General features: G+C 50.3%; 1 protein-coding gene across 1 annotated transcript in view; it reads left to right on the forward strand.

Annotated features, from left to right (window-relative positions):
* Positions 1-18083, forward strand: part of LOC120381973 (zinc finger protein 850-like) — a 754134-nt gene that overhangs the window by 357111 nt on the left and 378940 nt on the right. The window contains exon 5 of the mRNA XM_039500144.1: positions 5565-6592. Within this exon, the coding sequence (XP_039356078.1) occupies positions 5565-6592 (1028 nt within the window). The remainder of the gene's footprint in view (positions 1-5564; positions 6593-18083) is intronic.

An 18083-nucleotide genomic window follows, 5' to 3' on the forward strand; every position in this document is an offset into this window, starting at 1 on the left:
ATAACTGTAGCTTTCATGCCTTTTCCTCATTTTAAGAGGAAAATATGCTACTTGTAGAATTCTAAATTGAGTAAATAGGTGTGTGACTCATGCATGGCTTGTGTGACAGTCAGATGAGCTCCTCTTTCGATAGGAGAGCGTGTAATGTTTCCATTCAGGACCCCACGGGTGAAGGGAGAACAGAGCTGTGGGAGGGGAGGAGAAGGGGGGAGTAGATAATTCTTGGCTGCCAGGACATGGGGAGGGTGTGTGCAGGGTTAGAGCTAAGAAGCAGCAGGGAGGGATGAGGTAGTGAGAGATGAAGAGGGAACACAAGACTCTCCCAAGGTGCCGGAAGGTGGTGCTGGCTGAGAGTAATGGGAAGAAGTGGAGAGGAGTGTGCAGGAAGGGCACCGAGGAAGTGGCTCAGTCTCAGGTGTTGAAGCTAAGTGGCCTGTCCTTGTGGAAGAGTGGGACCCCTTGGGGGTCTAGTGCACTCAAGGGGCACCTCCCAAGGACTGTTTAAAAGCCAGGGCATTGCAGCCTTATGCGGAAAAGATATAAAACAAGAAAAGGATCTAAATGCGTGTTTACCATCGCTCCCTCTCAGTCCTCATGGGAATCCCTGATCCGTTCCAAAGTGTATTAAAACCTTCCTTAAAGGCTTACCTCTTGGTTATCAGGTCATGTCCATTTGTTAGAGGGTTTTCCCTTCACCCTCCCACTTCCCTGGTTCTTCTCACGCAGACAGCAAGCAGCAAAAGACCAGAAGTCTGAAGCACAGATAATGCGATGTTTATTGGGGTTATTTCCAAGCAAGCATATTCCACTGCCCTAATGAACTTACACGTAGAAAAATTAATTATGCAGCAGACAGAAACAATTAGAGAACCAGACTAATTAACAAAGTAAAAGTGGTGGCCATAAAGATAAAACAATACAGAAATGAGGGTTTCACAACCACAACAATTAATAAGGGATTTCTTGCCAGACCGGATGCTATCAGACTAAGTTTTCATTAACCATCTTAAGATTCAGAGAGGTAGCCATGTTAGTCTGGTTCTGTAAAGGCAGCAAAGAATCCTGTGGCACCTTATAGACTAACAGACGTTTTGCAGCATGAGCTTTCGTGGGTGAATACCCACTTCGTCGGATGCAAGTAGTGGAAATTTCCAGGGGCAGGTAGATATATGCAAGCAAGAAGCAGGCTAGAGATAACGAGGTTAGATCAATCAGGGAGGATGAGGCCCTGTTCTAGCAGTAGAGGTGTGAAAACCAAGAGAGGAGAAACTGGTTCTGTAGTTGGCAAGCCATTCACAGTCTTTGTTTAATCCTGAGCTGATGGTGTCAAATTTGCAGATGAACTGAAGCTCAGCAGTTTCTCTTTGAAGTCTGGTCCTAAAGTTTTTTTGCTGCAGGATGGCCACCTTAAAATCTGCTATTGTGTGGCCAGGGAGGTTGAAGTGTTCTCCTACAGGTTTTTGTATATTGCCATTCCTAATATCTGATTTGTGTCCATTTATCCTTTTCCTTAGAGACTGTCCAGTTTGGCCGATGTACATAGCAGAGGGGCATTGCTGGCATATGATGGCATATATTACATTGGTGGATGTGCAGGTGAATGAACCGGTGATGGTGTGGCTGATCTGGTTAGGTCCTGTGATGGTGTTGCTGGTGTAGATATGTGGGCAGAGTTGGCATCGAGGTTTGTTGCATGGATTGGTTCCTGAGCTTGAGTTACTATGGTGCGGTGTGCAGTTACTAGTGAGAATATGCTTCAGGTTGGCAGGTTGTCTGTGGGCGAGGACTGGCCTGCCATCTTAAGATCTGTTTCTTTATCTGGTGGCGATGGGCATTATCAGGACAGGATCATCTTCCTAACAGCCCAGTAGCATCTTATTTCAGTGTGACTGGTTTGGGATGTGAGGATGTGACCCTTCGCTTCCCAGCTTATGGCTGCCCCTGCTGCTTAGCCAAAGGCCTTAGCCTAAGAACAAGGCCTCAGACTGTCACAGTGAGAGAAGGCCCATACACAGGCGGACTGAGATTTTGATTCTTAGCTAGTTACAGGGGTATAAAGACAAAGTGATAAAAATACCCCTAAGTTCTTAAACTATAGGCTTTACAGGCAGGCCTGAATGTCTATTCTAACAGTGGGTTCTAGCCCTTTCTACCCCATTCTGTGTCTGTCTTGTCTATTTAGATCAGGGTCGGCAACCTTTCAGCAGTGCTGTGCCGAGTCTTCATTTATTCACTCTAATTTAAGGTTCCGTGTGCCAGTAACACATTTTAACGTTTTTAGAAGGTCTCTTTCTATAAGTCTATAATATAGAAATAAACTATTGTTGTATGTAAAATAAATAAGGTTTTTAAAATGTTTAAGAAGCTTAATCTAAAATTAAATTAAAATGCAGAGCCCCCCCTCGGACCAGGGGCCAGGACCCAGGCAGTGTGAGTGCCACTGAAAATCAGCTCGCTGCCGCGGGTTGCCTACCCCTGATTTAGATTGTAAATTCTTCAGGGCATGGGCCATCTACTATTCTCTGTTTGCACTTTGAGCCAAGGAAGATGGCCTTGGGATGCGTAGCCTTATTTGGGGTGTGTTCATAGAATCATAGAATCTCAGGGTTGGAAGGGACCTCAGGAGGTCATCTAGTCCAACCCCCTGCTCAAAGCAGGACCAAACCAACTAAATCATCTCAGCCAGGGCTTTGTCAAGCCTGACTTTAAAAACCTCTAAGGAAGGCGATTCCATCACCTCCCTAGGTAACCCATTCCAGTTCTTCACCACCCTCCTAGTGAAAAGTTTTTTCTAATGTCGAACCTAAACGACCCCCTCTGCAACTTGAGACCATTACTCCTTGTTCTGTCATCTTCTACCACTGAGAACAGTCTAGATCCATCCTCTTTGGAACCCCCTTTCAGGTAGTTGAAAGCAGCTATCAAATCCCTCCTCATTCTTCTCTTCTGCAGACTAAACAATCCCAGTTCCCTCAGCCTCTCCTCATAAGTCATGTGCTCCAGCCCCTAATCATTTTGTTGCCCTCCGCTGGACTCTCTCCAATTTGTCCACATCCTTCTTGTAGTGTGGGGCCCAAAACTGGACACAGTACTCCAAATGAGGCCTCACCAGTGCTGAATAGAGGGGAATGATCACATCCCTCGATCTGCTGGAAATGCCCCTACTTATACAACCCAAAATGCCATTAGCTTTCTTGGCAACAAGGGCACCCTGCTGACTCATATCCAGCTTTTCGTCCACCGTAACCCCTAGGTCCTTTTCTGCAGAACTGCTGCCCAGCCATTCGGTCCCTAGTCTGTAGCAGTGCATGGGATTCTTCCGTCCTAAGTGCAGGACTCTGCACTTGTCCTTGTTGAACCTCATCAGGTTTCTTTTGGCCCAATCCTCTAATTTGTCTAGGTCCCTCTGTATCCTATCCCTACCCTCCAGTGTATCAACCACTCCTCCCAGTTTAGTGTCATCTGCAAACTTGCTAAGGGTGCAGTCCACACCATCCTCCAGATCGTTAATGAAGATATTGAACAAAACCGGCCCCAGCACCGACCCTTGGGGCATTCCACTTGATACCGGCTGCCAACTAGATATGGAACCATTGATCACTACCCGTTGAGCCCGACCATCTAGCCAGTTTTCTATCCACCTTACCGTCCATTCATCCAGCCCAGACTTCTTTAACTTGCTGGCAAGAATACTGTGGGAGACTGTATCAAAAGCTTTACTAAAGTCCAGAAATAGCACATCCACTGCTTTCCCCTCATCCACAGAGCCAGTTATCTCATCATAGAAGGCAATTAGGTTAGTCAGGCATGACTTGCCCTGGGTGAATCCATGCTGACTGTTCCTGATCACTTTCCCCTCCTTTAAGTGGTTTAGGATTGATTCCTTGAGGACCTGTTCCATGATTTTTCCAGGGACTGAGGTGAGACTGACTGGCCTGTAGTTAGTAATGTTGATTTGATTTATCAACTTAATTTAATGTGTATTGTAATTATTTTAATTAATTAATAATAATACTTAATCATTTATATTAATTAATATGAGTTTAGGCTCGCCAATTTGTTTGATCAGAAGATAAAAGTTTGTGTTTCGAATCGGGTTCCACAGAATTGATAAAGGGACCTTTGGGGGTATGACAGGAAGCTCACAGTGAGACAGATATAGTCATAAAGACTTATTTCTTTTTATAGAAATAAATGCCGGAAATCCTTCCTCTTATGCCCAAATTTCAATCTTCCCCCATAGAAATGTTAGGGTACGCTTACTCCATAGGCTAGTATGTGTATGCGTATGGATGGCAGGTATCTGCGCACTTGTGGGGTACTTGTTCAGTCTGTGAGTACAACTTTGAAAAATCCCATTTACTATTCTTCATTGTCTGTTGGTCTCGGTAAAGGGTCTTAGACCTAAGTGTAGGCACTTTATTTGAGCATAGGAAAAACAGTTCCTTTTCTGGGTAAAAGGGCACAGGATATAGCTATGCTAACTTTGCTTTAGCTTAAAATGCAGGTTTTTGTCCTGGAGGTTTCTTGCATTACAGCCACATGTATTTTTAATATGAATTAATAAACCTATCACAATACTGTACTTACAAGAAAAGAGATATTTATGCAGGCAAGCAGATGAATCCTGAGGGCTACAGATGTTACTGTCTAAAAATGAGATGGGGTTAAAACTATGTAATATTCTTTGTGACAAGTATCCCACAAATTCCACTGACCTTCCTTGTTTTCTTTGCCTGCAGTAGGGTTTCCAATTTCCAAACCTGATATGATCTCGCAGCTGGAACAAGGGGAAGAGCCGTGGGTCCCAGACCTCCAGGGCTCTGAGAAAGAAGTGGTCCCGAGAGCTGCCTTCACAGGTGAGGACTTGGTTAAACAACTCAACAACTGCTTAGGAATGCAGGAAACATTTGGGATGCCCTACAAAGACCCTGTGAGCTCTCCAAGTTCAGGATTGTTTCCTGCAGATGTGGAATCATTATGGCAGATGTCACTCATGGCTTCCCTCCTATTCTGACTGACAACTGGCAGCAGGTCCCTCCCTGATCTCACTTTCCCCTGAGAGTTATGGTGCAATGAGGACCCAGAACTGATGCCTTCCTCTCTTCTCTGTGGAAGGGTTTGGGGAAAATCAGCACCTGATAGGCTTGATCTCTCCCACATGTATTTTGTATCAGAGGGGTAGCCGTGTTAGTCTGGTTCTTTGCTGCTTTTACATATATTTTGGTTTGTTCATCCCTTTTTCCATTCCTCTCTCTGACATTTCCTTTTTCTCAGGCACAGGGAGTGACCTATGTCTGGATTCTCTCTGTCTCCCATCCGGCAATGGGCTGGTGAGTGAGAACGAGGAGGAGAAACCCCAGCAGGAAGACACTGTGCAAGTAGATCCACATTGGATGTTATCAGGAAGATCCAAAGGGAATGTTTCCAGGAGTTGTGCACTCCCAGAAAACACAAAAGCCTGTGAGGCTCAGCAGAGGCCAGAGGAAAACTACAGTAGCGACTCAACCCTTATTCCACGCAACAGAATCAACTTGGAAGAGAGACGCTACATGTGCCATGAGTGCGGGAAAAGCTTCAATCAGCGCTCACACCTTATCACACATCGGAGAATCCACACAGGGGAGACGCCCTACACGTGCTCTATGTGCGGGAAAAGCTTCGGGCAGAGCTCTCACCTTATCACACATCAGAGAATCCACACAGGGGAGACGCCCTACACGTGCGCTGAGTGCGGGAAAAGCTTCAGTTACAGCTCAGCCCTTATCAGACATCAGAGAATCCACACAGGGGAGATGCCCTACACGTGCGCTGAGTGCGGGAAAAGCTTCAGTTACAGCTCAGCCCTTATCAGACATCAGAGAATCCACACAGGGGAGATGCCCTACACGTGCTCTGAGTGCGGGAAAAGCTTCAATCAGAGCTCAAACCTTATTACACATCAGAGAATCCACACTGGTGAGACTCCCTACACGTGCTCTGAGTGCGGGAAAAGTTTCGGGCGGAGCTCTGACCTTATCAGACATGAGAGAATCCATACTGGGGAGACGCCCTACACATGCTCTGAGTGCGGGAAAAGCTTTGGGCGGAGGTCTCACCTTATCAGACATGAGACAATCCACACAGGGGAGACGCCCTACACGTGCTCTGAGTGCGGGAAAAGTTTCGGGCGGAGCTCTCACCTTATCACACATCAGAGAATCCACACAGGGGAGATGCCCTACACGTGCTCTGAGTGCGGGAAAAGCTTCAGTTACAGCTCAGCCCTTATCAGACATCGGAGAATCCACACAGGGGAGATGCCCTACACGTGCTCTGAGTGCGGGAAAAGCTTCAGTCAGAGCTCAAACCTTATTACACATCAGAGAATCCACACTGGTGAGACGCCCTACACGTGCTCTGAGTGCGGGAAAAGCTTCGGGCGGAGCTCTGACCTTATCAGACATGAGAGAATCCATACTGGGGAGACGCCCTACACATGCTCTGAGTGCGGGAAAAGCTTCGGGTGGAGCTCTCACCTTATCACACATCAGAGAATCCACACAGGGGAGACACCCTACACGTGCTCTGAGTGCGGGAAAAGCTTCAATCAGCGCACAAGCCTTATTAGACATCAGAAAATCCACATGAGAGAGAATTGTTATAAATCCCTTGACTAGGGCTGGCCAAAGTTTTTTTTTTTTTTTTAATTACATTTGCTAATTCCCACATAGTGATTTTTTGTACCATCTTCACCGTGGTGTCTCAGCTCCACCAGATGAGTTACCTGCTTCTGCCTTTTGCAGCTCACCCTTCTTTGGGGTCAGTCCTGTTATCTTTTCTATCAGCTCCTTTCCTTTAGAGTCGAAGGAGTGTGTGTCCCTCCTGCCAGGAATGTTCATCAGCTCCAGGTGGGGGAGAGAGGTTTGATCCCAACAAGCTACACTGAGGCAAAAACTACCTGATCCTGACATCCACTAGGGCTGTACATGGCGTTGGCTGCTCAAGTTAGTGATCTTGGGGTAAAAAGGAAATTTTAGTTGTAGAGCAGATGTGCCCAGGTGCAGTGGTTGGCATTAGCTTCCCCCTTTACCTAACCTAAACGCCATCACTTTCCCTAGTCTAAACAAACCCTGAGCATCACGGTTATACTATTCCCCCATTTCACAGCCATTGTTAGTCATCGAGTTCCCCTATTAGGAACCAATTGTTTCATTCCCAGTTGTTCTGATGTTGCTTCAGGTTGTGCTGCAGAGCACATATTTTTACTACCATTTTCCTCACTTAAAATATATTGAACTATAACAAAGTGCAGGAACAAGGCAGGGATAGGGGAAAATGTCATTTCTCCTCTATAACAACAGAAGAAGATAGGGAATCCCTCTGATTTACTCTGATTCCTCATCACCATCCCAATCCCCCTTTTGTTCAGCTTTTTAGGTCAATATTTTTTCTAAAGGGCTGGGAAGAGGATTCCCTCGTAAATAACTTGTAACTAAACAAAGTACCCATGCATTGGGCTCCCAAAGCAGTTGTGGCCCAGGCCCTGCACAAAGTGGCTCCTGAAGAGATCTCCTTCCTCATTAGCTGCATGTTGCCTATTATTTGGGAAATACAATCCCTAGCTAGGTAGAGATGGGAAAAATGGAAGTGACATTTCTCTTCAGCTCACCCCTGGGAGATTCTACAAATGTCGTGGGTGTTTCATTGCACTGGAGACGTAGCCTAATGTTATGTCTACACTGTGATTAAAACACCCAGGGCACCTGTCGCAAAGCCCGGGTCAGCTGACTCAGGGTTATGGGGCTTGGGCTAAAAGACTATAAAATTACAGTGCAGACATATGGGCTTGAGCCCAGTCTCTGAGACCCCACGAGGGGTGAGGGTTTCCGAACCCAGGCTTCAGTGTGAACACAAATATCCGCACCACAGTTTTTAGCCTCTCAGCTTTAGCTTCATGAGCCCACGTCAGATGGTCCAGGCCAGCCACGCTGCCATCTTTATCCCAGGAGAGATGGACTCTAATTTCCAGCCCCAGCTCCACTGCAATGTCAGCCCAGGGGTGGCACGCTGTGCTCAAAGCAGCACCCTGGAAGCCCCATATTCACCAGTCTCATATAATGATGATACGGTTTGTACAAAGTCTGCCTGGTGAGGTATCATTTCAAAAGTCTTGGTCTGTTGAACATTAGTATTGTGTTGGATTGTGTGTGTAGCATTGGCTGGGAAGTTGTGCTCTGTGTGTGTTACTGAGATGAGGTTGGGAACTGCCCACCACCAGCCTTTCAGGTGTGACAATGGAGGAGCCAGACTCGCTGGTGGCCCATTAAAGGGATCCACACTCCCAAGGACTATCCCAGGAACCGTGTACAATGCAGACTTCTCCGAGATAGCACAGCGACAATGGACACTGCTTGACTCACATCGTAGCAAAGGTACTTCCTAGCAATTTGGAAGAAACTATGGCCTGGTCTACACTAGGACTTTAATTCGAATTTATCAGCGTTAATTCGAACTAACCGCTCAACCGTCCACACCAGGAAGCCATTTAATTCGAACTAGAGGGCTCTTTAGTTCGAATTTGGTACTCGACCCCGGCAGGTGGAGTAACGCTAAATTCGACATGGCTAGCTCGAATTAGGCTTGGTGTGGATGCTAATCGAACTTAGTAGCTCCGGGAGCTATCCCACACTGCACCACTCTGTTGACGCTCTGGACAGCAGTCCGAGCTTGGATTCTCTGGCCAGCCACACAGGAAATGACCCGCGAAAATTTGAATTCATTTTCCTGTCTGGGCGGTTTGAATCTGACGGTCTGGTTGCACATCGGGGCGAGCTCCGCAGCACCTGCAACGATGCAGAGCTCTCCAGCAGAGGAGTCCGGGCAATCCCAGAATAGAAAGAGGTCCCCAGCATGGACTGACAGGGAAGTCATGGATCTGATCGCTGTGTGGGGCGAGGAGTCTGTGCTCTCGGAGCTGCGCTCCAGCAAGCGGAACGCGAAGACCTTCGAGAAGGTCTCGAAAGCCATGAAAGAGAAAGGATACAGCCGGGATGCGATGCAGTGCCACGTGAAAGTGAAGGACCTAAGACAAGGGTATCAAAAAGTCAGAGCGGCAAACGGACGCTCCGGAGCCCAGCCCCAGACATGCCGCTTCTACGAGGCACTGCATGCCATTCTAGGTGGGTCTGCCACCACTGCCCCACCAGTGACGGTGGACTCCGAGGACGGAATAGTGTACCGGGACAGTTCCTCCTCCATGTTCGCCGATGGGGAAGATGAGGAAGGGTCTTTTGAGGACGGCGCAGGCGACATCGAACCCACTCCCGCTTTCCCTGACAGCCAGGATCTCTTCATCACCCTCACAGAGATCCCCTACCAACCCTCCCCTGCCGTTAACCCGGACTCGGAATCAGGGGAAGGATCAGGCGGTAAGTGCTACAAACAGGAAAACATTTATTTTTTAAGAAACAGGTATATATATATATAAAACAGGTATAAAACAGGTATATATAAAAAATAGAAATACTATATAAATAGAAATACTATATAGAAATTTTTAAATATCAAACTATACAAAAAGTAGGTCTACACATATAGGAATCGAGCAATAATCCTCTGGGGACAGTTCAAAAAAGCTCTCAGAGAGCAGCTGGAAAAGCCTCAGCAGGAGGTTCCTTGGGAGAGGTGCCTTATTGGGTGCTCCGTGGAAGCACACTCTTCCGCGCCAGGCCATCCTAATGTAAAGGAGAAGCATCGCCTCTACGAGCATGGCAGCGTATGGTCCTGGTCTGTGCAGGGCTTCTGTTAGCATCCGCTCTCTCTGAGTCCGCCTGACACGCCTCAGGGTAATGTCGTTCTGGAAGTGCTGCATCTAATTAGGGGAATTAGTGTACTGTTACTATTGTGAATGGTAGACTTTTACTTTGCATAAGAATGACCCTCGCTTAACAGACTTTTACTTTGCATAAGAATGACCCTCGCTTAACACACTTTTACTTTGCATAAGAATGACCCTCGCTTAACAGCCACGTGTTGGAGGCCACAGAGGAAAAGCATACAGTGATCTTTCCCGTGCACTGGCTGGAGGGGCTGCAAAAGGGTCATCTTTTCTGCTTTGCACATTGCCTTTAGCAGGAGAGCACAGCTAATCACTAACTGATGAGCAGTATGTACTGTAAGGCTTACCAGGACTTTGTGCAAGAGGGATGCAGCTGTCTCTCCTCGCTTGTGCGCTATCCAGTGCAATGGCGCCGCCAATGAGAGCGTATTCCGAAATCTCAGACTAGTTCTGAGATCTCCTGAGACTTGGTTCCCTCTTTGGTCTTGTTAACTGAAACTGACTAGACTGTGTTTACTGTTGGCAAACATGTATGTGTTCAAGGAAATCACCTACTTTTTCGCATCACACAGCTTCGGCTCCTTCCCGGACTGCCCCGGCATCCCCTGCAGAGGCTGGCTCAGATTAGACGCCGAAAGAAAAAGACTAGGGACGACATGTTCCAGGAACTGATGGCCTGCTCCAGAGCGGAGGCGGCAGAGCAGAGACAGTGGAGGGAGACCCTGTGTCAGCAGCATCGCACACACCTGGAACGGGAGGATAGGTGGCGGCAGGAAGACCAGCAGGCGACTCAAACGCTGCTTGGTCTAATGAGGGAGCAAACGGACACGCTCCGGCGCCTTGTAGATGTTCTGCAAGACCGCAGGCAGGAGGAGAGAGCCCCCCTGCAGTGCATCTGCAACCGCCCTCCAACGCCAAGAAGTCCTGTCCCCCCCTCACCCAAAGTTACAAGAAGGAGGGGCGGTAGGGGCCGTGAGAACTGTCCCTGCACCGCAGCAGACCGATAATGTTCGAGACATCTCTCGCGCTGTAAATTTGTACAAGCTCTTTCCTTACAGCATCAACCAGTCCCAACTCCAAGTTTAAACCCCCCACTGTGTACTACATTATTAAAAGCGGTTTGGTGTTACTCACTGTTTCCGTCACGTTTCTGGTGTCAGAAGACTTTCTGTGGGTGTGTGTGGGGGGGGAATTGTAATTTCAGTGCATAGCCCACAGTGCCATGGTACAGACTTGGGTGCAGGGTCAACTGCACGGCACACACAGCCTGCAGTCACTAGGCACCAGGGACAGTCTGTGTGGTGTATGCTGCCCCGGGTCTTTCCTTGATGTGTATGCTTGTCCAGGGTCCTGGTGCCTGCCATCCCCGAATGTAAAGGCAGGCTTCCCTTCACATGCACTTGGACCGTAGCCACGATCCTCCCCGGTGCCCTGAGCCCCAAAAAGAGCCCTCATCCAGGGGCAGATACTCACCCTTCCCCCACACCCCTCACCCCTTCCAACGCCCAAACCCACAGCCGTCATGTTAACCCCTATCCAAAGACGGCACCCCTCGCCCCTTCCTGCAAACCCACCCATTCCTGCAACCCTCCCCCTACATGCACAACCACCGTAAACCGTCCCCCACCCCACAGACCTATGTAGGAGCAGTAGGCTGTCCGTCCTGTTTTGGACAAGCGGTCTGTACATCAGTGCACACCTTACCCAGCACAGAATGCTTCCATGTTTCAACCAAGAAACAGAAATGCAAAGTCAACGAAAGATTTATTATTAATTACTGAAACATGTCCTTAGTTTTAAAACGTCCTTTGGAAGTGGGGGAAACTTGGTTTGTGATCAGGCTCTCTTAAAATCAAGTGGACAGTCACAGGTTACCCTGCTCTGCGAGGAAACTCGCTTTCAAAGCCTCCCTGATGCACAGCGCTTCCCGCTGGGATATTCTCTCGGCACGGGTGTCTGGCTGATCGTAAACAGCAGCCAAAAAGGTCTCGCCCTTGCTCTCATAGAGATTGTGGAGCACACAGCAAGCAGCAATAACTACGGGGATATTCTTTTCGCTGATGTCCCAGCGAGTCAGTAAGCTCCGCCATCTCCCCTTGAGACGTCCGAAAACACACTCCACCACCATTCTGCACTTGCTCAGCCGGTAGTTGAAGAGTTCCTTCTCACTGTCCAAGGCGCCTGTATAGGGCTTCATGAGCCAGGGCATTAGTGGGTAGGCCGGGTCCCCGAGGATCACTGTAGGCATCTGCACATCCCCAACCGTTATTTTGTGGTCCGGGAAGAAAGTACCTGCCTGGAGGCGTCTAAACAGACCAGAGTTCCTGAACACACGCGCGTCATGAACCTTGCCCGCCCACCCGACGTTGATGTTGGTAAAACGTCCCCTATGGTCCACCACAGCTTGCAGCATCATTGAAAAGTAGCCCTTTCGGTTAATGTACTCACTGGCCTGGTGGGCTGGTGCCAGGATAGGGATGTGAGTCCCATCTATAGCCCCACGGCAGTTTGGGAATCCCATCGCGGCGAAGCCATCTATGATGACCTGGACATTTCCGAGAGTCACTACCTTTGAGAGCAGTTGCTCAACGATTGCGTGGGCTATTTGAATGACAGCAATCCCCACGGTAGATTTGCCCACGCCAAAGTGGTTCGCTACTGACCGGTAGCTGTCTGGCGTGGCAAGTTTCCAGAGGGCTATGGCCACTCGCTTCTGCACACGCAGGGCTGCTCGCATCCTTGTGTCCTGGCGCTTCAGGGCAGGGGACAGCAAGTCACACAGTTCAAGGAAAGTGCCCTTACGCATCCTGAAGTTTCGCAGCCACTCTGTGTCATCCCAGACCTGCAGCACTATGCGGTCCCACCAGTCCGTGCTTGTTTCCCGGGCCCAGAATCTCCGTTCCACAGCATGAACTTGACCCATTGCCACCATGATCTCCACTGCCCGGCGTACCCTGCTTTCTGAGAGGTCTGCGCCACTCTCCTCACCGCGCTGCCGGAGCCTCCTCGCCCGGTTTCTCAGCAGCTGACTGTGGAAGAGGTGGACGATAAGATGCGAGGAGTTGACAACGGCCATAAGTGCAGCGATGATCGCAGCGGGCTCCATGCTCGCAGTGCTGTGGCGTCCGCGCTGTAACCGACCAGACACAAGGGCGCGAACAGATTTCCCGCCGGCGCTTTCAAGGAAGAGAGGGAGGGCGTGATTGACGGTTTAATGACGACACTAACCCAAAACCACCCTCGACACATTTTTTCCCCCAGCATGCATTGGGGGGAAATCCCAGAATTCCAATGGGCAGCGGGGAGTGCGGGAACTGTGGGATAGCTTCCCACAGTGCACCGCTTCCAAAGTCGAAGCTGGCCCCGTGAATGTGGACTCAGAAGTTCGAATTTGTGTATTTAGTATGGATACACAAATTCGACTTATTAAGGTCGAATCCACAAATTCGACTTAAGTAGATTCGAAATAGTCCTGTAGTGTAGACAAGGCCTATGAAAGAGGGGGTAGAGACATGAATTGGCCTCTCTCCCCCACAACTCAACACCTGTAAACACATCTGGAGGACAAACACTGTTAGGTGTAAGAAGTATAAATTGTTTAATAGGTTCCATTAGTAGGTTAATAAGATGTTTATGAGGTAAATCACTGGCTTTAAAATAAGATCCAATCTGGAGCATATGAACTATTGACCCCTGGACTCCATCTCTGAGAGGGGACTTGTTTACCATCAGGGGACAGGCTCAAACCAGTCCAAACCGGTTTTTCCCGCCAAAACCAGCCCTCAGCGTTCCATCTCCTCAGCACTTTTCCCGCCACAGAAGTGATATATGACGTGCTCGCGCCTGCGCGGGCCGCCCCAGCGATGGCCCCTCCACGGTCGGGTCTTCCCAGCGCTCCCGAGCCGGAGAGCGACGAGCCCCCTGGGTCCCGCCGTGAGACTGAGGAACAGGAGGCCTGTCACCCCCATTCCTGCCGTCCTGCATCCCTGGTGTCCAGCCTCCCACGGAGCCCCCCGGGGAGTGAGAGACCCCGGGGGGGGCACTGGGGCTGGGCAGGAAAGTGACTCTGCCCCGGGGAACCTGGGAGAAGCCTCAGAGCTGCCTCAGCCCCAGTGGGATTTGGGGGGCAGAGACTGGGGCCTGGTGGGGGGATCCCCTGTGGTGTGGGGGAGATGGGGGGTGTCAGGCAGGGAGGAGAAGCTGGAGTTGGGGGGGGGAAGGTCAGTGGGACGCGGGGGGGGGGTGTTGAACTGTCTCTGTGCAGCCAGGAAATTCCCGGGGAGGGGGGAGTGGCGGGCGGGGGAAGGGGGGAGGGGGGTTAATTGGATCCTTCCCCTGTTTGTGCCACTTGCCTCTCGCCCCGATACAAATTCTCTCTAGTTCTGCCCCTTTTCTCTCTCAGTGTCTCACACGGGGCTATAAAATCTGGGGCGAGTCCCCATCCTCCAATGATCAGCTCTCCCATCTCCCCCGATTTCCCCCATTCTCCCCATGAGTCTCAAACGTCAGTTTAAAATCTTCTCTAGTGAGGGGCATTTTCCCACCCATTTTATCTGCAGTGATTTGTCCTTGTTTAGGTGGGAAATTGTTGCCATGAGTCATTCCCCAGCACATGGCTGCCCCTGGAGTGGGGGTGGGATGGCTCAGTGGTTGGAGCACTGGCCTGCTAAACCCAGGGCTGGGAGCTGACTCCTTGCGGGGGCCATTTGGGGATTTAGTTGGGGATTGGCCCTGCTTTGAGCAGGGGGTTGGACTTGACACCTCCTGAGGTCCCTTCCAGCCCTGATATTCTATGAGATGCCGGGTCTCTGCCAGGGCAGGGAAGGGAGGCGCCCGTGTCCCCCATGGGGACTGCCCAGACCCCCGTTTCCCACTCCCAGTTGCTGCCCCCTAACTACCAACACAGTTACCCCCAACCATCAGTTGCCAGTCACCCGCCCATCCCCCACTGCTGCCCCCTTCCCTCATCCAGGGACCTTTCAGCTCCCCCTCCCTTGCCCTTTTAATCAGCTCCTCAAAGGGCTCCCTGCTGCCCATGGGAATGGTGGGGGTGGGGGAACCATCACTTTGTGTTTATGTATTGGACAGTTGTATAAAATCCAGTCCAACAGTCCCGCTTTTCCACTAGTTCGTTAACAACAATATAAAATCCCCTCAGATCTTGGTGTTTTTCTCTCATGTTATCAAATACGCAGTTTGTGACACATTTTCTTTGCAAATCTCAAAGATTCATATAAAATACCCTAAATGTTTGCCCCACTGCTCTCTAGTTGTCTATTTCTAATTGAATATGCCCTGAGATTTCCCCCCGTCTCTCTAATTATAAAATACCAAGAAAATCTCAGATTTACACCTTTTCTCAGATTCTTGAACCTGGATATAAAATGTTGGCAAATGTTGCCCATTTTCTCTTTATTCATTTATCAAATATTGATGTGAAACACTCAGATTTTGCCTCCTATCGACAACTGATATAAAATCCCCCTGATTTTCCACTTTCCTCTCTATAATTTGCAAAATGGATCCAAAATCTCTCAGATTGGGAACTCTTTCATTTCTGAACGTTGCTCTCAAAGCTCAGGTTTTGCCTCTTTCTATCTCATTATCAAATGTCAGTTAAAAATCTTCTCAAGTTTGCGGCTGTTCCCCGTGTTTCTAAATCCCAGCAACTTCTTCCTTCAAGGGAACCTGTTGCCCTGAGTCCTTCTCCATCCTGGATGTTGTAGGGGGTTAAATTGCCCAGAGATCATCTTTCCCGATTCCTTTGCGAATCATTTGTTCCCTCCTTTACCTCTGTTAAAATGTTTGCCGAAGAAAGAGACCAGCCAGATATTTAATACTCATCAAAGCCAGAGGTCTCCCCCTGTTTGGGGATCAGTGGTTCCCAACCGGTAACAGAAGAGTTGGCTGGACCCTTTTCTTTTCTCCAGCTGGCACGGGATGAGGAGGTCACTCTGAGTGCAGTGTGAGTTGAGAAGTATCCCAAACCCCATGACAAATGGCCTCTGTGAGGGGTTGCTTCCCTCAGTGCTAAGATGCAGCCACCTCTGGGGTGGATCTAGGGTGGCCATTATTTGCTAGTGACAGGCATGGATATTTCTTACCTATTTTGTCCCTCCAGGCCTTCCATACTCCAGTTCAAGAGACATCCCCCGGGGCTCCCTCTGCCTGTGCGACTGGCCAGCAGGGGGCGGTGGTCACTTTCTAGCCACTTCTCAGGCACTGTGAGGTAACAGTGTTGCTGGGTGGGGGTGGGGCTGGGGGGGGAGATAGCAGCTGAAGGGGGATTGTGGTAGGGGGCGGCCTCGGGGTGGCTGGGCAGGGGGTACCCTAGTGAGGTTGGTGGGTTCTGGAGATTTGGGGTTTCAGGGGGTGGTTGTGATGTGCCCAGCCCTGAGGCTGTGGGTCCTGGAGGTGGGTATCGCTGGGGGCCTGGTGGCTGCAGAACAGCCGGGGTGGGCGTCTCTTGGGGAGGCGGGACAGGGGGTTAGAGGGAGCCTGGTGCTGTGCCAGGGGCTCTGTCTGGGCTTCCCCTGCAGACTCCTGGGATCGCTGCCGTGCCCAGTGCACAGAGTGTGTGTGGGAGAATCCCCGGCGCTAGGCCAGGGGGTGCCCCTGTAAAGCATCAGGGGATCCCGCAGGGGGAGGAGGGTGCCAGGCAAAGGGCAGGGCAGATCCTGCTGGAGGGCGGCAGGGGGGGATCCTAGGCAGGCAGTGAGGGACTGAGTTCCCAGTGGGGGTCCCTTTTGGGGGGGTCTCTGGCTGTTGTGGTCTCTTGGTGGGGGGAACCTTTTGGGATTCCCAACCTGGCAATGAAGGTCTGGTGGGGGTTCTCTGGCCGGTGGGGCTCTGAGGGGTATCTGAGCTCCCTGGCCAGGGACTCTGGGGGCTGGGTCCCAGGGAGTATCTGGGGGGGGCTGGCTGGGGCTCTAGGGGCTGCTCCTGACCCCTCTTCTTCTCCCTGATTAGCTTATGCCAGAATCCTGGCTCCAAGCACTGCCCGACATTCCCTGGCCAGGCCCAGTCACTGTGATAACTTTCTAGCCACTTATCAGACACTGTGAGGTGAAATCACAGATTTTTGCTCTGCTCCCCTCTTGAAAACTGCAGGAACTTCCAGTTCCATGGTCCTAGATTGTCCAGTCCTTGTCCTGGATCTGGGGGTGAGGGAGGAGGGAAGGGAGTCAGCGCTGCCACACAATGGTCTCTTCCACAGCATTCTGGACTCATTCTTTCTGAACTCTGGTTTCATTGAGACCATTGTTAATCCAGAGTCACTGTATGGAAAGACAAGGAGTGACTCCGGATCGACAGTGGGGCAAATGTGATCAGCAATTCTCCCTGTGAGGAGGGGCTCTCATTAGCTGCTCTCCCCAGAGAGCTAAAGGAGGGAAGCTGCTCAAACGCTCTGTCCCTCTCTGCTCAGGATATTGGGGTTCAGCTTCCTGGGTCAGATGCTGCAGCCTCCATTGTGATTGGGGAGACCAGGCTTAGCAGCTGCTGCTCCCCCAGCAGGGTTCTGTGCTGGGAAGTGACCTTAATTAAAGCTGCTTCTCTGCCTGGCCCAGGGGATGACTTTCTCCAGCTGGTCCTAGCCCCCTAGGGCAGCCCTGGGCCCTGTTAATACTAAATTCTGAGCCAGAGTCTCCAGGTAACTGAAAGACCTCAGGGAAAGTGCTGGGGACTGGCAAGAAAGTGACTCTGCACAAACAGCCCCTCCTCATTTCTCCTCCCAGTAGCAATTGCCAGGAGAAAATCCAGCCATGGGAGAGCAAAGCCCCCAGGAATGGGACTGTCCCAGCCAGAGGGGCAGGGAGAGAGGACGGGAAGGAGAGACTGAAAGGGGCAGCGGTAGAAATGAGGGGGGAGAGATTTCCAGCTCTCTAGTCCGCCCAGACACATGTATTGCTGCATCTCTGGGCAGAACCACTTTCCAGTGGACAAAACAAGGATCAGACAGAGGAAAAGCCAGTTCCTGACTCCATATTCCCCCTGCTGGGGTGTGGCTGACGTGGGGTCAGTGTCCGAGGGAATCCCCCACAGTGACTCCTTTGGTTTCTAGCCTTGTGTTCAGAGACTTTGTTAGGGGGTGAGGGGAGGGAGAAGGGAGGTTAAAAATGTGTCTGGGCTTAGCCTGGCAGGAGGGGCCAGATCTACATTGTAATAAACAGATTGAGCATTTCCCAGCATGGCAGGATCTAGGGTGTCTATCTGCAGGGAAAGGGCCTGGGGGAATTCTGATGTGAAATTAACTAAAACTGGT

This window comes from Mauremys reevesii, linkage group 14 (genome assembly GCF_016161935.1).
Source record: "Mauremys reevesii isolate NIE-2019 linkage group 14, ASM1616193v1, whole genome shotgun sequence".
Classification (NCBI taxonomy): domain Eukaryota; kingdom Metazoa; phylum Chordata; order Testudines; family Geoemydidae; genus Mauremys; species Mauremys reevesii.